The sequence below is a fragment of the Eschscholzia californica genome, unplaced genomic scaffold (genome assembly GCF_041429995.1).
Source record: "Eschscholzia californica isolate CP2 unplaced genomic scaffold, dmEscCali1.0.p SCAF_5, whole genome shotgun sequence".
Taxonomy (NCBI): Eukaryota; Viridiplantae; Streptophyta; class Magnoliopsida; order Ranunculales; family Papaveraceae; genus Eschscholzia; species Eschscholzia californica.
In genome coordinates, this window is record NW_028238472.1 from 3,059,154 (window position 1) to 3,080,461 (window position 21,308).

The 21,308-nt window shown below is 34.6% G+C and overlaps 2 protein-coding genes, 1 long non-coding RNA gene and 2 other non-coding genes across 5 annotated transcripts; 3 read left to right on the forward strand and 2 right to left on the reverse strand.

Moving 5' to 3' along the window:
• Positions 1-1,582: 1,582 nt before the first annotated feature.
• On the forward strand, positions 1,583-5,876 carry FMN/FHY (riboflavin kinase/FMN hydrolase). Its single transcript, XM_086641374.1, has 11 exons — positions 1,583-1,790; positions 2,624-2,745; positions 3,579-3,765; positions 3,914-4,044; positions 4,190-4,259; positions 4,353-4,418; positions 4,542-4,696; positions 4,808-4,903; positions 5,148-5,299; positions 5,374-5,457; positions 5,555-5,876. The coding sequence occupies exons 2-11, from the start codon at positions 2,688-2,690 to the stop codon at positions 5,702-5,704; spliced, it is 1,149 nt and encodes a 382-aa protein (XP_086497500.1). The 5' UTR covers positions 1,583-1,790; positions 2,624-2,687; the 3' UTR covers positions 5,705-5,876.
• A 1,849-nt stretch (positions 5,877-7,725) lies between these two features.
• Positions 7,726-7,798, reverse strand: TRNAF-GAA (transfer RNA phenylalanine (anticodon GAA)). Its single transcript has one exon. It is a non-coding gene; the product is annotated as a tRNA-Phe (tRNA).
• A 4,366-nt stretch (positions 7,799-12,164) lies between these two features.
• On the forward strand, positions 12,165-13,775 carry LOC147536263 (F-box protein At1g61340-like). Its single transcript, XM_086644270.1, has 4 exons — positions 12,165-12,408; positions 12,708-12,992; positions 13,085-13,159; positions 13,262-13,775. Exons 2-4 carry the CDS (start codon positions 12,750-12,752, stop codon positions 13,511-13,513), a joined length of 570 nt encoding a protein of 189 aa, XP_086500396.1. The 5' UTR covers positions 12,165-12,408; positions 12,708-12,749; the 3' UTR covers positions 13,514-13,775.
• A 978-nt stretch (positions 13,776-14,753) lies between these two features.
• TRNAF-GAA (transfer RNA phenylalanine (anticodon GAA)) lies at positions 14,754-14,826 on the reverse strand. Its single transcript has one exon. It is a non-coding gene; the product is annotated as a tRNA-Phe (tRNA).
• A 3,662-nt stretch (positions 14,827-18,488) lies between these two features.
• Positions 18,489-21,233, forward strand: LOC147536265 (uncharacterized). The gene is made up of 3 exons (XR_015224976.1): positions 18,489-18,546; positions 18,646-18,696; positions 20,956-21,233. It is a non-coding gene; the product is annotated as an uncharacterized LOC147536265 (long non-coding RNA).
• The last annotated feature ends 75 nt before the right edge of the window (positions 21,234-21,308 follow it).

Sequence of the window (21,308 nt, forward strand, 5' to 3'; positions counted from 1 at the left end):
AATAAAAACCAAGAGTAAATCTAAAGTAAATGTTGAGTTTTTTGAGTGTTGCATTGGAGAAGTATTTTGAATTGAGTATCTCAATAGTGTCATCTAAGAAAGAGAATTCTAATTCATACTTGACACATTGGATTAATTAAGTTTTTGTTGAGTGTTGCTTGGAGATGCTCTAAAACCCTGTTTACTTTTACCTCTCGGGGAATTGGGTTGAAAGTCCAATTTTAAGCTTTTCTTAACTTAAAAAGACAAGTTGTCTTTTTTTGGTTAAAAACCAACATTTTGTGCAACTTCTTTGCAGACAGTTGTAAACCTTTGACAAATTATTGCAAGTAGTTGTAAATTAAGAAAATACGTACGAAACAAAAGACTAGAAACAATTGAGTAATATTTTTCACCAAAATAAGAAATTTATAGAGAATTTTGACAAAAAAATTCCGAAAAGTTACAAAATAAAGTGGAGAGAGAATTTGGAAGGATTAAGGGTAGAAACACGAAGATAAAATAAATACTCAAAATTAACAAATAACTTATTAGTGAAGTGATTGAAATGTCAAAAAATGCCATGAAGTTGGCGTCAACTTTTTATAAAGGATTAACTCAAAACTCCTCTCTCTCTCTCTCTCTCTCTAACTGACTCCGGTAAAGCGGTTTTTGTCCCCCTTACCGGCGAAGGAGCTTCCTTCGTCGGAATCCCCTGGGATGATGTTCTTTTAATCAGATTAGGTTTTAGGTTGTAGGTATTATTAGTAGTCACTTCCTCTCTTTGAGAAGTAGCTCCATTATCCAGAAGAACAAAGAAACCAAATCAAAATCAATCAAATTCGAGTTCGAAAGCATCGTTGGAAGAATATATATTCATTGATGTAGATGAATACAAGGATGATACAAGTTTATCTGACCCAATGTTCGTAAAGCATACACCACCGATTCTTGATGAAATTGATTTGATGAATGAAGTTGAAATGGAAGATAAAGCTGCAGTCTCTAAGGAGATCGATCCAACGACGATGGTTCCAATTTCCGAAACGCAAACTCATTCACCTTACAGAAGTGAAATCAAAGTAGGAGACTATGGTCTTCGGATCTGATTCGATACAAGAACAACAACGAAGATCTGGATTATAAGTATAAAATCACACGACTGAAATGGACAAAGTACTCTCTTCATCGGATTAGCATTAATTGAAGTATCTACTTATACCTACATCTAATTAGTACCATAAAATTGACGGTTCTTCAGTGACGGCGGCGACTTCCTGGTAATGGCGGTGGTGGTTCACACGGCTGTGGTATTTTTAGTCTTAATTATGTTTTTGTTGATCTTTAGGGTCTTTTCATCTTGATCTTAAGGATCCTTTCATTTTTCGACCTTTAGGGTCATTTAATCGAGTCTGTGTCTAGTAAATTTTTCTCCCTTCATGAAACACTTTACATTTGAAGGTATGTAACTCTCATGTAGTTCTCAGAGAAATAAGAATTATCATCCATGTAACACTGTGATTGTATCACTTATGAATGAAACATGGTTTCGCTTGGTTTTAAAAAAAAATGTCAAAAAAATATATTAGGACTAAAATAGGAAGTTGGTCAGAATATGGGGGCTAAGTACGAATTAAATGGTGAGAGGACCAATCTCCATTAATGCTTTCTCATCACACTGACCGGAAGCTTCTTCTCTTTCTCTCTCTCTCTAATACTTGTATAGATTGAAGAGTCAAAGTGATAAATCTAGGGTTCTTCATAAACAAAGTCAAGCAATCAACTAATCAAGGGATTATCTACTGTCAAAGGTCCACAAAGTGATAAATCTAGGGTTCTTTAACCATTATTATACCTATAATTTTCATTTTGCCCTATTAATTGTGTACAATTTGTTCTTATACTTTTCTATTTAAGTGTTTTTGTCTCATGGAACAAAATAAAATTTGATTTCCTGAATGATAGGGGAAGGAATTGGGCGAAGCAAAATCCCCTAATACTAGAGAATTTCAATTTGGGCAATTGTCATTTAGGGTTCATTCCAATAGTCTGTATTGGCTGCCCCCCAATTTATAAAACTTTGTTGATTTTGGATACCTAGTTTTGAATTTTGAATTTTTTGTAACTTTTGAGAGTAGGAATTTTGAATTTTTTTCCATTACATATTACTTTCGGTGAATATATATTTACCCTAAGAAGAAATTTGGTTTATAGAAATTTTAGGCTAGTCCTGTACAGTTTCAAATCCTGGCTTCGCCCTTGAATTCCCACATTCATTTTTCTCAGGAATTTGAGTATTCTTAATTTTCTAGGGTTTAGTACAACTAAATCCCATGTGTTAGCTTGTTCGATGAATTATTACCAAAATTTTAAGTGAGTGATCGATTCTTCGATTTGATTGGGGTTTTGCTTACCCAATTACTCCAATAAAAATGGGTTCATTTTAATGAAGTTTTTGAACTCAAAAGATCATTCATATATTTCACATTGTATATTGATAGTAACTCAATTTGATTTACCCATTAATCCATTTTAATTCCTGTGATTTATCAAGTTATAAATGTGTATCGTTTATGACTTCCCATATAATTAATTTAGCTTGTATTAATCATTTTCAATCTTTTATTGATCAATTATTTTTCAGATGTATTTGTGAGTTGAAAGATAACTTTCTTTGATCATCTTTCAAGACTTCATTTGAAAATTCAATGAGGAAGTTGTTGTCTACTGTCATTCTCGATTTGGATGGGACTCTTCTCAACACAGGTTGGTTTCTAACTTGCACATAGTCGCGTTAGAAGTTAGGACCGGGTTATTCTAGGTTATCGTCCCTCGTATATAATACCAAGCAGTCAAACACATGCTCAACCTTAGAAGATTTCTCCGGTTGACACGTCCGGCTTCTTATTCAGTGTGAGATACCTTGTACCATATTACTGTCCATATTACACAGCATTTTACTATGCTTTTGTGAGACAAAATCACATAAAATGTCATATGCTCAAGGCATAATCAGGCAAGGTTGTCAGAGAGGATAATTATAGGGGAGCAGTCTAAAGTTGGTGCAGCTGTATGAGGTGGATTGGGGAGGGTTAGGGTGGGGGTTCACGTTATTGAGCTATATGTGAGTTAGCATCCGACATGAATATGACTATCTAGTTATATTGTACACAATATACTAGTTAATTGAATCCACTGCTATGTAATATTTTGTAGAATATTAAAGAGGGGCTAAATTAAAGAGGACGGGTGCTAAAGTAGTATAGTATTACTACAAGTATGCAAGTGCTATGGATTCGCTTAACTTGTCGTAGAAAAGTATATAAGCATGTCAAAAAAAAAATGGGTGTGGAATTGTCCTTTGACATAAAAAGGTAGGATTGTTTGTAATGTCCCAATCAACCTTTTGCTTTTCTTTAAAGTTTAAATCATTCGGTATCTTGTAGTCCCCCTCTTCCTCCTCGCTCCTTTTCATTATGTTCATCTAAAATATTTTCCGCAATTATATGATTTCTTTAATTTGTACTCTGGTTTCACATCTTCTGTCCGTCCCTATTCTCTCCTATTTATGGTCTAAGGTGCGTGAAATTTGATAATAGATGGCATTGTAAGTGAAGTCTTGAAAGTTATTCTCAGAAAGTATGGAAAACAATGGGATGGAAAAGTTGCTCATCAAATTGCCGGAAAAACACCTTTGGAAGCAGCAAAGGTTATTGTAGAGGATTATGAGCTCCCTTGCTCTACAGATGAATTTATTTCTGAAATTAACCCAATGTTCTCCGAAAGGTAATAATATGAGATATTCCCTTTTCAAGGAGAAAAATAACCCTTTATTGTCGTTGGACTTTCTACTTTACCATTCATTTCTAGCTATTAAACCTTCACTATTTTTGAACTTCACTAACGAGAATTATTGTGTGTTCTGCTGTTCTAGATGGGCAAATATCAAAGCTCTTCCAGGTGCCAACCGGTTAATCAAACATTTCAATAAACATGGAGTTCCGATGGCACTGGCTTCTAACTCTCCAAGGGCAAGCATAGAAAAGAAGATATCTTACCACCAAGGTTTGGTTTGTCGAAGTCTTTTACATCTCTCATTTGCATAAGAGCAAGAGACTATTTTATTGGCAACCGAACTCAGATACACCTGGGACCTTAAAATAAATTTTTCATGTTTGATCGTTTTTGCTGGTTCTGAATTTCTCTTTAGGTTGGAAAGAATCCTTTTCTGCTATCATAGCAGGAGACGAAGTGAGAAAAGGGAAGCCTTCTCCTGAAATGTGAGATGCCAAAACAAGTTGTATAACATTTCTCATTTTGTCGTAGATGGAAATGATAACGAGGATCTAATTTTCGACTTTTTTTTGTTTAAGATTCCTTGAGGCATCCAAGATATTGAATGCTGAGCCTTCCAGCTGCCTTGTTATCGAAGACTCTTTGTAAGCGATCTCACATTTCTCAATATATATATATATACACACACACACACACAAACACTTGTACGTATACATAAGAATCTAGCTACCACTGATACATAATGCCATTGCTTCAATGTGCACCAGACCTGGTGTTACAGGTGCTAAGGCTGCAGGGATGGAGGTAGTTGCTGTACCATCTTTTCCTAAACAAAATCATCTTTATACTTCAGCCGATGAGGTTATCAACTCTCTGCTTGATCTTCGACCTGAAAAGTGGGGCCTTCCTCCATTTCAAGACTGTAAAAATCGAAACTCTGACTATCTTTAATATTAATAAACTCATACTTTTCTTTATTCCGAGTATGTTCGCTTATAGTACCATGATTGCAAAATTCGAATTTATCTTACAGGGATAAAAGATACTTTGCCAATCGAACCATGGTATATTGGAGGCCCCGTTATTAAAGGTTATGGCCGTGGCTCAAAAGTTCTTGGAATACCTACAGGTATGTGAAAATTCATTGATAGCTCCATTATTGCAATTTTGAATCATTATTGTTCTTGGGTTTACTAGATGTTGCACGCGCCTGGTTTATGGTTCTAGTAATGAAATTCCCTTCCTTTTCAATGCCCTTCCTTTCATGACCAGCCTGTTGAATATCGCTTTAAGAAAAAAGAGGGGAGAGAGAGAGTACATTGATTTTGTTATGTGAAACCGATGTCTCTTTGCTTTTTACGTCTTTCTTTCAGCAAATTTATCTACAGAGAGCTACTCAGACGCCCTTCCCGAATATCCATCAGGGGTATATTTTGGTTGGGCTGGATTATCGACACGAGGTATCTACAAGATGGTCATGAGTATTGGTTGGAACCCATATTTCAATAACACTGAGAAGACAATCGTAAGTGAAAAATAAATTTTCCGACCGTATTTCTATTCTCCTTGTTGGATCTTAAACTACACAATTCATTGCAGGAACCATGGCTACTTCATGATTTCGATGAAGATTTCTACGGCGAGGAATTACGTCTTGCCATTATTGGTTATATACGACCGGAGGTAGAGTGATGAAACAACATCAAGCACCTATTCTTGCCCATTTGTGTTATCTAGATTTTAGGATACTTATCGTCGTGTTATTGGTTTGACTGCACAGGCAAATTTCTCAACGCTAGAGAGTCTGATAGCGAAGATTCACGAGGATAAGAGAATTGCGGAAGAAGCCCTTGATCTTCCATTATATGCTAGCTATAAAGACGCCTCCTACTTGACAAACCCTCTGCCGACGAAAGGGACTCATGAATAAATGTTGAGAAAGTTTGTTTAAAGATCAAAGGAGTAACTTATTAGGCTCAAATTAAATTATATTGGGATCTTCTGTATCATTGCTACTCCTTGAAGGGGATTTCTGTTAGTCCCACAAAAAGCACAAACTGGTATTGTGGTAATTAAATCATATTGCAATTTGTGACTGGAAATGTTTTTTGCAGTTTAGTCGATCCCTAGGGATGCAAAAAAAAAAAAAACAAATTTGGATATAACATGTCATAAAAAGAACTAATGTGGTTTTTCTTCTATCTTTTGTCTGAATTGGCTCGTATGAATCAAATATATCCAAATTAGCCATTTGCACTAGTTAGACTATAACAAACAATCTGAATCTGACTCGGATCAATTTAGACTTCCCTCTTTGTTTACATGTATGACTTTCTGAAAGCACTACTCAAATGTGTCCTCTTTTTTTGTTATCCAAGGTTCTTCCTGCAAAGAGAAATGCTATATGGCCCGAATTTCCAGGCTGAGACTTAACTTGGCCTGCCAGCGTGAGACGTAGTATTGTTGGCGTTTCCTCATCAGTAGTTGCGGAACGCTATCAACTGCTCGGTAGAAAGCACAAAGTAAAACCCTAGAGTCACCTCAGAGTTGGCGTTTCTTCTTCTCCTTTCCGACTTCTATGTTTTCTTCCCCTTTTTAGTTCAGGCGTTACATATTTTGTGCTGGTCTTATTGGTGCATCTATTCCATTTTCTTTCACATATGTCAATCTCAACTTTCAACTATTTTTCTTACTCCCCTGCTACATAATTGGACATTGAAACAAAGTTCATCTTTGGATTCTGTTTGTTGGCTTATTATAATTGAAAAGCTTTGGATTCCTCTTACAATGATTATGCATAAAGGAATTTTATGAACCAAAATTTCCATTTTCTGTTCCCCACATGAGAGGAGGGTGATACAATTTAAAATGTGAGACTGTTCTCTCATGTGAGACTATTCTCTCATTTACAACCCTACTTGTATTAGTTGTCCTATTGAAATATCTGAGTTTGATTAGTAAATTGTGGTGAAGGGCGTGTGCGCGTATAAAATCCCCACCATTCAAGAGCCCCCTTATTTTTATTTTTTTTGAATTGGTCAGCGTGTCTCGAATCCTTGACCTCTAAGTGGAAGATTATACCTCTTACCACTCCAACCAAGAGTTGTTGACAAGCCCCTTTATTTTGTACATATGTAGTTGTAGAGTAAGGTAAATCCCATTCACATTTAAGAGAGAATTCCAAATAGTGGCCAAAATTACCTTATGATTTAAAATAAAAAAGAAAGTTGACAAATCAATCCAATTGTTAATTTGGGATTCTTGTCAAATTTGCCTAGAATTTCCCTTGCTAGATCATTTTCATTTGTACATAAAGTTTCAGCGAACTCTACAAATATGATGGCTTAGCTCTATATATGGTTGTTCCTTTCCTTGAGTTCTCAAGTTTAGGAAATTAGGACTAACTACTTAACAAAAAGAAAAGTTTAGGACTAATGTTGCTGTATCAAATATCTTTATCAAAGATCTTCACAGTAACAAAGATATTTGATACATTTCTTTGGTAACAATATCAAAGATCTTCACAAAAAATGGAGGTTTAGAGAATCATATATTCATATTAGCAAATTTTTACATGTATTTTGATTTTCCAAGCTTGTGAAGATCTTTGATACTGTTACCAAATGGTTGAATATTTGATGCAAATCTAATTTCCTTAGTTGAGAAAGAAGTATAATTATCATACTAGCAAGAGATCTTTTAAGGATCACCTCTACATGGAAGGTAAAACTTCTTTGTGGAGGGTGGTGGTGGTCGACGGTGGTCAGGTGGTGGTAGTGTCAATATATGGCCGATAGACATTTTATCCTTGGGTAATCAAAATACTAATGCCAAGAAAGCGAAAATCTTTTTTTGTTATACATGTTTGCACCACATTTTCTCATGGAACGAGGGTATTTTGAACTACTTGTGCAAAACCATCTCAAGAAAGAACAAAAAAAAAATAATAATTGCGGTGAACGTGGATCGAACACGTGACCTTCAGATCTTCAGTCTGACGCTCTCCCAACTGAGCTATCCCCGCTTGGTGATTTATTTCTGTCTTACCCTTTCTAATACGAAAGAGAAACAACCAATGTAGATGTAATTCTCTCATAAAAAAAAAAATGTAGATGTAATCCAATCTTTATTGGCATTGCTGTGTAGTAAACTTGTAACTACAATAACAAAGAGGTAACACTGACCAGATTCCACTATACTGGTAAGATGCTACCAACTTTATGTGTGTTTCACCAGGAGCTTCGAGTCAGTAGGCTCTGTATCTATTAGACTCATCAGTCTAGCTTATCAGTACGATAGGATTTTGTTCATAAAGTTTAGGGGTTTGACCAATGTTGATGTAATCAATACAAATTAGCCATTTGTACTAGTCAGATTACGACAAACAATCCCAACAGATCAATTTAGACTTCTGAGTCAGTTTACATGTATGACTTTCAAAAAAGTACAAGCAGTACCTAAATGTTGTTCTTTTATGTTTTAAGTTTGAAGATTTTTCCTTCAAAGAGAAATGCTACATGGCCCAAGTTTCCAGGCCTCGACCTAAGTTGGCAAGCCAACGCGAGACATAAAGTATTGACAGTGTTTCCTCATAAGATGCCTGAGATAGCCCCTTCAATTTTTTAGCCGTGCAAATAAATCCGTAAGATGGACCATTATCAACTACTCATATTAGAAAGCACAAAATAGAATCCTAGAGTCATCTCAGATTCGACGTTTCTCCTTCTCCTTCCCGATTTCTTCTTCTACGATTCTTCCCCTTTTTAGTTCAGTCATGACATATTGGAGCAAACTCTGTTAAATGGTCTGGTTAGTGTCGTATTTGAGTAACGTATAAGTTTATCGTAACAAATCGTTTGATGACAAAACACCAATGATCATGCTATATGACCCGAGTTGGCAGACCATTTCAAGACTCTCTGCCTGGAAATTTGGAACCGGAACATGTAGCATTTTGCTTCTCCAAAATAAACACTTTTTACTAGTCTTAACCTACGTTTACCGTATATTCTTTTATATAAATTTCATAGTTCTCGCTATGAAAGTTAGGAAGGATTAATTTTTTTCTTCTCCGTCACTGAAAATGAGGTTTGTCGTAACAATTTCTTGAGCCCCACTATGTTGTTTCATTACCGAAGATAAGATTAAGAAATTGTTTCGCATTTGCTGGTTAATCATAATTAAAAACAAAACAAATATAACTTTGGACTTTTTTTTTATTACTTCCCTGCCGCATATGATGGAGACTGAAACAATTCAACTTTGGATTCTGTTTGTTGGCTTATTATAATTGAAAAGCTTTGGATTCCTCCAACAATGATTACGGATAGAAGAATTTTATGAACCAAAATTTTTACTTGCACACTTACATTTTAAAGTCTTGTACATGTTTTTACACCCGTATGACCCAAATATCAATCGTTCGGTTGAAATATCTGAAAATGATCAGTATTTTGTGGTGCAGGATGTCTGCTCGTACCAGGTCCCCACTGCTCAAGATCCCCTTTATTCTGGACATAAGGTTTCTACGAATTCTATCAATCTGATGGCTTAGATCTATATCTCGTTGTGTTTCTCTCCCCGAACTCTTGAGTTTAGGACTAAATATTTGTTCTGATCCAACTCCTAATGAATGATATTGGTGATCGAAATGTCAAAATGTGGGTGAGTGTGTGGTAATATGGGCAATGAACCTTGAAAGTTCATTAGTGACGTACAAACGAAATGTCTCAAACTTTCGTGACAGACATCCCCTCCGCCACCCCGCCCCTCTCTCTCTCCCTTAAGGGCTTGTTTAGAGATTTCAACTATTTCGTTTTTGCTTTAATTTTATTGTATAAACTTCCGTTTAAAGTTATGGCACCGAACTTCAAAATTAAGAGGAAGATAGAAATCCAACAACGAACAATACACATATAGGTCACACTGTTTTGATTCTTAGACTATATTGAGTTCTATATTTTGATTGTTTACATTTACCGTTTCTTCGGATTCCAAAATAGTCAAGTGGGTGCAGAATTAATCAGACTAAAAACTAGAGTAAATTATTATGAAAAGACATTAATTGTTTAAAAATATAAAACTATTATAAATGATTTTACTGAACATATATTGTAACTGAATCAAACTTTTAATTTGACTGTGATTAGCCACCATATTAGCAGACACACTCTGTCATCAATTTGATTAATTAAAGTGTCTGATTCACTAAATTAAAAGTAGTATTTCCCATTTGGCTGCGCTAATTAAAACTTTTAATTCAAATAATTATTAATATTAATCAATTAATATTAAAGAGGGAATCCGAAGAATCCAATGAAATGATGAATGAAACTTTTAAGTATTTAGTTCCAACATGCACACGTGCATGCTGATATAGTCTCAGTTGGTCTTTGTTTTTCCTCTCAACTAGGGATCCACTCACTACCTTTTATACCTTCTACTATGTTGCTCTTGTAATGGGTCTCAATGACTTGTGTTTTCATTCAACTATTTGACTATTCCTAACCCTAACATATTATATGTTGTGAATCATGTGATAGTGCGGGTATTTGTTGTTATCGTCTCTAACTGATGTCGTCTGATTCAGATAAAGTCAATCACTCAAAATTAGTTCTAGATATTGTTATTTGATGAGTAATTAGACGTCATGAATCAGATAAAGATAAAAAAAAAATTGAAATCTGTTTTTAAGTGTGATTTCTATGTTATTTGTGGTCGTAAGAGCAGCTCCAACGTGATGGGGGCTGGGGCTCCCAATTTGAATTTGGGAGCCCCAGCCCCCAGCCTCATCCCTCCAACCCGGGAGCCCCGGGGCTGGGCTCCCGGTGGGGCTGGGAGCCCCAAGCTCCCGGGCTCCCAGCCCCAATATTCTTCCCGTTGGGAACTCCCAACGGGAATATTGGGGTGGATCCCCTTTAAAAGGGGATCCACCCCAATTTTTTTTTAAAATTCAATTCTCTCTCTCTATTTTATCTCTCTCTCTCTCTATTTCATATTTTCATCTCCTCTCTCTCTATCAATTTCTCCCCTTTAAAAGGGGAGCCCCAGCCCCACGTTGGAGTTGCTCTAAGTAATATGCATCACTTCCCCAGCTATACAAGCTTTTTCCAGAGGATACGACTTTCTGAATGTATATATGATGGGGGTCGGAATGTCCCAATCACAAGACTAAGCCATACGAACTTAGTTGGTTCATTGGGAGTCCAATTGGCCCACAAATTAGGGTTTTTCATATATAAGGTAAGCAACGTTCCATAATTGACTTGGTCAAAATTTTGAAGACCAATTGGCCTACAAATTTTGACTTTCTTTTACTTCAAAGGAAAGTAGTTGACTAAAACAAACTTATCATTATCCAATAATGCTGACCGTGTTATTAGCTGGCCTTTTAGGTAGTTTTATTAGGTATAACCGCATACGAAAAGTTCGAAAGAATACTAACGTCATAATTAATTTAGGCCGTCAGATGAGAAGGCTAGGAAATCTAACGGCTAAGATGAACTTGGCTGACGTTTACTCATACGCACGAGTCGTGCGGGTGAAGCTAACCTCGGAAAAGCCAAACCTAAATCGGCCCGAGAAAGCTCTCTTATTGGCCTCCTCGAAATTTGCTCCCACAATCCAATTTCCTAAGAATTGTACGCGTCAATTATATCACTCATTATCAAGTAAGTCAAATTAACCTCAATTGTGATGTTCCATCCAATTATATGTCTGTGGTTATGTGTGTAGCGAAATTCTAAAGAAATACATTTTTGCTCTAAATTTTTTTCGACCAGAATAAGTGTCGGGGGAGAGATATTTCCAACTGACCCTACTTTCATCTGCCAACATGTTACAAAAGGTGTTGTTTTTCAACCCGTTTAAGTGATCGCTGACTCGTACACGTCCAATTATGTGACTCACCATCACATAGGTCAAATTAACCTCAACTGACAATACATATATCGACTGTGTATATGTCTAGCAATTTTTTTTCAATCGGAATAGGTGTCGGGAGGGAGAGATATTTCTCATTAACCCTACCTTCATCTGTCAACACGTTACAAAAGGTGTTGTTTTTCAACTCGTTTAAGTGATGACTGACTCGTAACCTCCGGTCACATGTTAAACTACAAGATTTTTCGAACTTAGAATGCGTCGGAAGGAAACAAGTTAAAATAACCTCAAAATCTATTGGTGCTCCTTCACCCACATTATGGTGGGTATACAAAATTCCAAGCATGCGCCGACAGGTTACGGCCCAAAAAGCTAATTACAGAAATGTAAATTGGGAGTATACAAAAGAGTGACACGTGTACAGTTGAGAATCGTCATTAAACAAAGAGCCAATCGATGTATGACACTTGACGAGATATAAATAATGGTGCAAATTATTAAGATAAACCGCGTAGTATAGTATAAGTTTAGTCGTTGTGTGGTTACCAAACTTGACTCGTGTTGGACGGTTTTAACTAAAATTTAAACTCACCGAAAGGCTTTGTTTTCGGGTTACAAAAGAAAGCTTTGTTTGTTTTTTAGAGAGAGAAAGAGAGAGAAGTTTGATTCTCAAAGATTTCTTATAACTCTAATATATTTTAGGGTTTTTGATTCTCAAAGATTTCTTATTAACTCTATTGTTATTCTCATCAGGTATAATCTTTTTTTCATTTCTCATACTATTTTCTTTCATTTTAGTTAAATGGGTAGGGTTTGAATTTTAGGGTTTTTCATTTGATGATCTTAGAATACAAATTTTGCTTTTATTTTCATTTCTATTAAGATTTTAGGGTTTGGGTATGTGGGTTTAGTGAAATTTAAGCTTTGATGAATATGTGATATCTCAAATTAGATTAGGGTTTTTCATTTTTCCACTCTGTTTTTAGGTTTATATAGTGTTCTATTGATTTGAAATAGCTAGGGTTTAACTAAAAATGTTGTTTTTGATTCAGAATCTGAAGAAAAAGAAATTAGGTATTTATATAGGAGAAGCAATGGCATTGGGGAGGAAGAAGAATTGTAGTTCAGAGATGAAGTATGGTAGCTTAAAAGATTCAAGTTCTGAAACAACAAAAAAGGAAAGATTAGCCCTTTTTCCTTCTCGAAAAAGGGTTATTTCAGATTGTATTGGAAAGTTATCTGAGGGTTTTCCTTTTCGAACTCCATTGAAGAACAGTCGAAGTTCGATACCCCACACAGATGAATCACTTCTTGAAGCCTTACCACAAGACATTTTGGTTAGAATTCTAAACCCAAAACCCTCATTTTGATTAGTTTAACAAATATAGAGTTTAATCGCTTAATCGTTCGTGGGTTTATTCGATTTCAGGTTAAGATATTATGTGGAGTAGACCACGACGATCTTGACCATCTCTTCCACGTTTCGAACAAGATTAAAGATGCTGTAAGTTTTAGAATGAATGAAGTTCATAATTTCTTCCCAATATTTTGTTTTTATTTTGCTAAGATTTATATCTAATTCGTATTTATTGTTTGCTCATTTTAGACTATGATTGCTAAGCAAAATCACTTTGCATTTAGTACTCCATCATCAAAAACAACAACTTTAAGAGTTTTTAGAGATTTAGATGAAGAATCAAGTAGTAATGAAGCACCCAATGCTCCAAAACAAGATAGAACTTACAAGTCAAGAATTAGTGAGAAGAAACTTGCAGGAATTACGGTTGCATTGTTCCGTTCAAACGATGAAGAAGAAAAATGGTCGAGAAATCGATTGTTGTTAGAAACAATGGTTTGAAGATCGGTATAATTTGTAGATATATGAGAAGTAGTAGTAGAGGTTAGTAGTATATTATGTATGTATAGTAATCTCTCTATCTATATGTTCAAGTCATTATTCAATTATTTCATTAAGGGTAATTTCTCTTTTACCTATGGTTGTATCAAATACTAAAAACCTCTCTAACAAGAGATTCTCATTTCATTTAGCTTTGATAAGCGAATGATCGATCTATTGTATACTTGAATCTAAATAAATAAAATTTGAAGTTCTTTTCAAATGATTAGCCTTGTTATTGTTATCTTAACATTATTTGATTCGTGTTAGTTTCGTTTACGTCGTTACGGAGTATTTGTTTGTTTCGTTCGACCAATGTTATCATGTCCATGTGAATACCAATACAAAAATGAAGGTTTAGAGATTTCATATGAGCTAATCTTCGGATGTATCTTTAATTTCCAAGTTTGTGAAGATCTTTGATACTGTTACCAAATGGTTGAAAATTTGATGAAAATCTGGTTTCCTTAGTTGAGAAAGAATTTTAAGGAATTAGTAACTGATCTAATTCTATATATATTAAGTATTCAAAGTTCAATTAATAAGCAATTCTTCATTAGGAAAAATGCCATGATGTTGCATCTCTACCATCTCTTGGAAGAGATTGATTGCTTTACAGGGATTACCCTTCACACAATATCTTGGGTTGCAATCAAATTTTTTTTGTTTTCATTTTTACATTAAAATATATGTAATTAGCTTTATGACATCTTGTGTTGTTATTTTTACGTGTCGAGGCCTGTAAAAAAAGAGAAAATTAGTTTGTTGAACCTCTGGACATGAATTTCTTAAAACTATTCTTATTGATCCATACACATATTGATCTTGTTCTTATTTTATCAAGTTGAAAAGTGTCTTCAATGTGGGTCGATACCGAACCTCTCATCGAACAATTTTGTTTTGCTAGCCAAAATTTCTTTTCTAGTTTTGGGGCAACTTTGGTTTTCGGATTGTTTGTGAAGGTGTACTATGGTTAGGGGGATATATGTGGAAGGTAAAATTTCTTATATGGTGGCTGTGGACCGGTGGTGGTACTGTCTATATATGTGCGACCGCCGACATTTTATCCTTGTGTAATCCAAACACTAATATCAAAAAGCTAAAATCTTTTTTCATTATAAATGTTGGCATCACATTTTCTTATCGAACAATGGTGCTTTGAACTACTTCTACAAAACCATGTCAAGAAAAAAAAAATGATTGCGGTGAACGTGGATCGAACACGTGACCTTCAGATCTTCAGTCTGACGCTCTCCCAACTGAGCTATCCCCGCTTGATGTTTCATCATGTTCAAACAGTTTATTTAGTGTTTTCATATTTTACATTAAACATGTATGTAAGTAGGAAGTAGCGTATGACATCCTTTGTATTTGTGGAGACTGGTAAAGAAAGAGACAATTAGTTTGTTGAACCTCTAGACATGAATTTTGAAACCATTCTTACCGATCCATAAACACATACCGATCTTGTTCTTATTTCATTATTTTGAAAGGTGTCTTTAATATGGGTCGATACCAAACCACGCCAAAATTTAGTTTCTAGTTTTGGGGCAACCCCGTGTTTTCGGTTTTATATATTCACTAACTCTTGATAAATCTATATGATCCTGTTTTTCCTAATTTAAATCTTTTTGTGTTTATGTGCGGTTGCTTACCTAGATTGTTGCTTTTATGGTTTAATTGTTTTTCGTCTTAACACACTAACGGGCAATTGTCGCTTTCTTGTTTACTCGCGAGTTTCCTCGGATTCATGGAGACATCAATATACTCAAATCGTTCCATTTGATTTGGAGAGATCCTGCCAATAGAAACAGGAGCAAGTTCCTAATAGCTTCTTCACAAAAACAAAACCAACTTAACATTGTGTTCCATTTGATTTTGGAGAGGTCCAACTCTGTAGTGAGTTTATGTCTATGGGTAGCCTTGAGCTGTAGGTTCCATATCTACCAGACTTATTAGTCTGATAGGAATCCCTTCATAGCATTTTGGAGTTGGACAAAAAAGATGCAAATCTCACTGCTAAAATCTTAAAATATACTTATTCCTGGGATGACTATGTCTCTCTTTAATGTGTGATTCTTCTTTGGATATTGTTTTGTTTGGTCCACAACAAGATTTTGAACTACACCCTTCCATGGGTTCCTTTATAAAAATATCAATGTCCGAGGAAGATGAGAGTGAAATTTCAGAGACACCGACCAGGAAGCTTGAGGTCGGAGTTACTGGTGGTGGTGGAGTTAACGGTGGGGTTAACGGTGGGGTTGTTGGTGGAGTCAAAGGAGAAAATCTATATCTTTTTGTTAACCCTTCGCCTTTGGGTGAGCACATAACAAAACCTAAAGCTAGCTTGATAAAAAAAAGGGGTCGAAGTCGAGTTTTGAAGTGCTACCTATTGATGTCAAAATTTGTCTTTCTGGAACCAGTCAGAATAATGAGACTGCTACGTCGAATCCCGCGTTGCTCCTCTCGACTTTCAAATTATCAGGAAAGTCAATTCTATATTAGTTGAACCTTCAAGCTTTACTAACCATCCATGTTACCATTAACACTTCAAGGGAAGTTTCAGAACACATGGGTAAAAGTTTTCAGAATGATCTAAACTGTACTCATTTTTTGTATTATATTGTGAGGGTATGATTGATGAGAAAAACATGTTCGTGAAAAAAGTGTAAAATATATCATCAGTGAATAATAATCTTCGAGTCAGACCTTCAAGGTTAGTGTAATGACGTAAAGAACTGGAGAAGGAACCTATCTCTTCAACTTACTTCTTGAGTGTCATTTTAGTATAATATCTTAGCTCTTGCTTCAACTGAGAAGCGGCCTGAGCCGAGTTAAGGTTAGGTCCAAGTCGAGTTAAGGTTAGGTCCAAGTTTGTAGCTCGGGACTAAGAGGGTGTTTGATTTTTGCACTTATTAAGTGATTTTCACTTAATAAGTGCGGGCCGGCAATTTTAGGCCGTTTGTTTTTTCACTTAATAAGTGAATATCACTTGTAAGTGGGGTCAAAGTAAGTGCAAAAAAGTAAGCTCCAACTTGGAGCTTATTTTTTTGCACTTACTTTCTAAGTGCTAAAAAAGACATTTCTATCCCTACCGAATATAATAATTACCAATGTAATTATAACTAAAGAGAAAATCTTAAACAATTTATAAGTAAAAAAAAATCTTTTTATGACTTTATCAAGGACCCTTTTCCTTCTTCACTCATCCTTCACCTAAGTTTTTCTCTTAACTTTTTTTCACATCTCTTCCTTCATTAATCACGGAACCACCCAAACTCCATGATGCAACGTAAGTTATTTCTCCTTCATAATTTTTAATTACTTGAGGTTAATATTTTCGACATAAAACATTCATAAATAGTAATTCTCTTGTATCCAAACTCGCGAGCATAATGAAATAGTATGAAATGCTAATATGTAAATACTTTAAGGTCAAAATAGACAATTTCTCATTTTTATGACGTTTAGAATTAATATAAAAACAAAAATCAAGCACTTAGAAGTGATAGAAAACAAACGCCATATCACTTACAAGTGATATCACTTATTAAGTGATTATCACTTAGTAAGTGGTAGCACTTAGAAGTGCTAAAAAATCAAACACCCTCTAAGAGGTTGTTTGATATTTTTAGCAATTATAAGTGATAGCACTTAATAAGTGATATTCACTTACTAAGTGCTATCACTTAATAGGTGTAGTGCCGTTTGTATTTTTATTATTTATATGGGTAACGTCGTTTGTTTTTTATCACTTATAAGCGCTATGAAAAATTTGATTTTCTAGTTCATCCTGCCATAAAGTATCTTATTTTGCATCTGTAATCAATACATATTTAATAAAAAAATCAATCAATTTTTTTTACACAAACAATCAATCATAGTTAATCTAACTTCACATCATAGCTTGATAAGGTAAATAATTTTTATGACGGATAAAACTTATATAACTTGTGGTAGTGCTACACTTGAAGATGCAGATTTACATAAATATACTTGCAGTTCTGCATTAAATAACATATCTATTATATAAAACAGAATGATGAGTGCTGACTGGGACAAAACTATGACAAAAAAAAGACAAACCCAGAGATAAATCTGGTCGTCCGTCTTTTGTTACGCTAAATCTCACCTTAAAATTTTCAACGTTAAAAGTAACCCAACGTCTTTCGCTAAATCACACCGTTAGAGATGCTGACATTCCACATCTGGCCGTCAAAATTGAGAAAATCATCAGTCGAGGCATTAAAATCTTCCGTTTAAAAATATCTCTCTTCCAATCAATCTTACCAATTCAGAAAATCATGCGTGAAGGCATTAAATGACTCTCAATGATCAATTTCAACGGAAATCTTCAATTTCAAAACATCTCTCTTCCCATTCCTAACGGAGATCTCTGTCAATGATCCCTAACGCTCGAATCCCCTTGATTCCATCCATCAAGATCACTATAAAACTATGGTTGAGAAAGTCTGTAATCACCATCCTTAAAAAATCTATGTATATTGGTAAGTTTGAAAACATCTCTCTTCCAAAAATTTGTAGAAATTACAGTAAAAATTTGTAGAAATTTGTAGTTGCTTTAGAGAAATTACAGTCCACAAAATTTGTAGTTGTTTTTGTATTTGGTTTGTATTTGTTTTGTAGTTTTTTTTTTTTTTGTTTAGTTTGTTTCTACAGAGACATAGAGAATTTTGTAGTTGTTTTAGAGAAATTTCAGTTCACATAATTTTGTAGTTGTTTTACAGCAATAGTTGTTTTGTAGTTTGTAGATGGTTGGTTTGTTTCTATAGAGAATTTCTTACTTCATATGTAGTATCTTTGTATACAGAATTTTCTGTTGAGTTTACATATATATTGAGATATTTCAGTTGCCAATAACATGTTTGACAAAACTCCCCAACTAACTTACACTTTTACATTTTGTATCCAACAGTGTTCACATTTTGTGTCCAACAGTGTTCGACATCTACAACTTCAATCGCTACACAAAGGTTAGTATTGTTGTCAATGTTTAATTGGTTTGTAGTCTTTTTCTATAACATGTTTGACCTCCCCAAATAACTTACACATTCACATTTTGTATCCAACAGTGTTCACATTTTGTGTCCAATAGTGTTGTCAACTTCCATCGCTACACAAAGGTTAGTATTGTTGTCAAGTTCCAACTAATGTTAACCAGCTGTTGTTAAAGTTAGTATACTTATCCTGCTACACAGGCCGTCACAGAGACACATACATATTCATGTTATTTGAAGAGATTAATGGGATGTCGTTGACAAAGTTATCTAGGCATAGTATGAACTTAGGCAATGTCTGAAAGTACACTTTTTTTAAAAGAAACCTTCCGAAATGAGCTTTTTCCTGCTGTTTCTATTTTTTTTTTGGTAGTTGTGGTGGTTGCCTATACTTTTGCCAATTCAATAGAGTTGTGTCTAGATTAGCCTATTAGGTGATTCAAAAGAAATCTGAATTTCTTCTTTAGCCTATTTGACCAGCAACCTTACTTACCCCACTCGATTTTGTTTGTTTTCCTTCGTTAAGGTGACATCTTCATAGGCATTTGACTACATATTGATATATATATATCAGCTGTCATTTGTATCGATAACCCGCCATGTCTTAGGGCAGTCTTGAATATACTCTGCAAATAGTCTCCTCTCATTAGAAAAATCCGCATATATGCACTATTGGGTACTTTTGCCAATTCAATAGTGTGCATTTGTTCTTTCGTCTCCCATTAATGGTAACAGAACTCTGCAAATAGTCTCCTCTCATTATATGAGCTATTGGGTCTCATTAGATAAGCTGCCTTATGTTTATCAGAGTTGTTTCCCGTGGTCTGTAGTGTCAAGTTTTTAATATTGTGCATTTGAATTTTCGTAGGCAATTGCTTTCAATGTTTTCAAAACAAATTTGTTGTTGTGTCGATAGAATATCTCTTTAGTCATCCATTAATGGTGACATAACTCTGCAAATAGTCTTCTCTCATTATATGAGCTATTGGGTCTCATTAGATAAGCGACCATATGTTTATCAGAGTTGTCTGACATGGTTTATAGTGTCAAGTTTTCAATAGTGTGTATCTGAACTTTCTTAGGCAAGTGCTTTCAATGTTTTCAAAAGAAATTTCAGGTTTGATGTGACTTTCGTTAGCAAGGGAAATATTGGTCATTGTAACTTTACCAAAACTTTGAGCATCAAGACCCAATCAAACCCTGGAAACTCATTCCTGTAGTTTAGTTTCAATTGCAATTACTCTTTAATATGATAAAGCATTAGCATTAAAACGTTATAAACTTGACACTTTAGTTGTCACACATTATATTCACACACTTTCAAATTCGAAACTTTCCATTTTAGTTGTCACACATTATATTCACACCTTCCAAATTCTGCCATGAGAATAGACAAAATAAAAACAAGAAGAATAGTACGTAGTTGGAGTGAACTATTTTTTTGTAAAAGCAATTTTAACTTATATAACTCCGAATGGGTTACCAATTGGCTTGTATATTGAGTAAAACACTCAAAATAATGGATGTCTGTTTTGTAAAAGCAATTTTAACAAATAAAACTCCGAATGGGTGGTTGTGCAAAATTTGGATACAACCCACTTGCCTATTTTAGCTGAAATCTACTTCTTATGTTCATTTTTCGAGTAGTTGGCTTTGGGTAAAATGATACATTTCCTGTACCTCTTTGTGTAATAGTTGAACATGACCATCATGAAGAGCAAATGTCTCCATCCTTCTTGGGTAATAGTTAACTCTCTAAGACATGAAACACTGTAGACTTCATGCACAAATTTGACTATGAAGTTTTTTCAATCTGTCCAAACTCCTAACGGATTTACACTATTTGTTTTTATGTTCAGTTGGATTCCAGAGAGGCATATATATGCTCACTTTAAAAGGGCACCTAAAGATAATTCATATTTTCAGAGCTCAGTTTTTTCATGTTCCAAAACATGCAGTCGTATATATTATATAAAGTAGTTATTAATAACAATATTTACTGATTAATGTCCTGCTCATTTTCAAATTTGAAGTTGCATCGTAAATTGAGGGTATAACTATATCCCTTCTATCTTAGATCATGTATTCTTTTTTAGTATTGTTGATTATTACTAAAAGTATATATTCTGATTATCTTCTCAAATTTTTCGACTTTGTAAAATTTAGTATAGTCCTAATTAACTTATTAAACTTTAATCCCGCATATAAAAACTCGAAAGTTGGATTATTTGAACTTTTCTGTCAAAATTTATCCATTGATCATAAGAGTTAAGTTAGTATTACGTTTGGATAGGGAGATATTTTTTTTCATCTATTTACCCTAAAATTATATAAGTGGTTACCACGTTGTCTTCGTCTCATGTTTTACTATGCTATTGTGTACAGAGGGATCAAGAAAGGATTGTCACATCAAGGTGGGGATGAAGTCATCAAAAGACAATCATGCGAAAGAATTGCTCATTAAACCCTTCAACTCAACATGTGAGATTGATACAATTAAATATATACACAAATATATCTATAGAGGTGAAGATCATACAACTCTGCTGGTCGAAGCGGCAAACGAGATTAAACAATAATCAGCCGTATTACTTTTTTTGTAATAAAGTCCTTTCCTATAAATTTCAATTTATAAAAATTGATATTTTTATTTTCAATAAAAATATCTCGATTCTAATTACTGCCCATGTATTGGGAATAAAAATTGATACGTTTTCGATGGGAGCAGAATTTTCTAT

Excerpts from the sequence above, each read along its gene's own strand:
- FMN/FHY (XM_086641374.1), top strand. The coding sequence starts at position 2,688 with ATGAGGAAGTTGTTGTCTACTGTCATTCTCGATTTGGATGGGACTCTT. Across the intron at positions 2,746-3,578 it reads TGGGACTCTTCTCAACACAG|ATGGCATTGTAAGTGAAGTC; the intron begins GTTGGTTTCTAA and ends ATTTGATAATAG. Across the intron at positions 5,300-5,373 it reads ATAACACTGAGAAGACAATC|GAACCATGGCTACTTCATGA; the intron begins GTAAGTGAAAAA and ends AATTCATTGCAG.
- LOC147536263 (XM_086644270.1), top strand. The coding sequence starts at position 12,750 with ATGGCATTGGGGAGGAAGAAGAATTGTAGTTCAGAGATGAAGTATGGT. Across the intron at positions 12,993-13,084 it reads CCTTACCACAAGACATTTTG|GTTAAGATATTATGTGGAGT; the intron begins GTTAGAATTCTA and ends ATTCGATTTCAG. Across the intron at positions 13,160-13,261 it reads CGAACAAGATTAAAGATGCT|ACTATGATTGCTAAGCAAAA; the intron begins GTAAGTTTTAGA and ends TGCTCATTTTAG.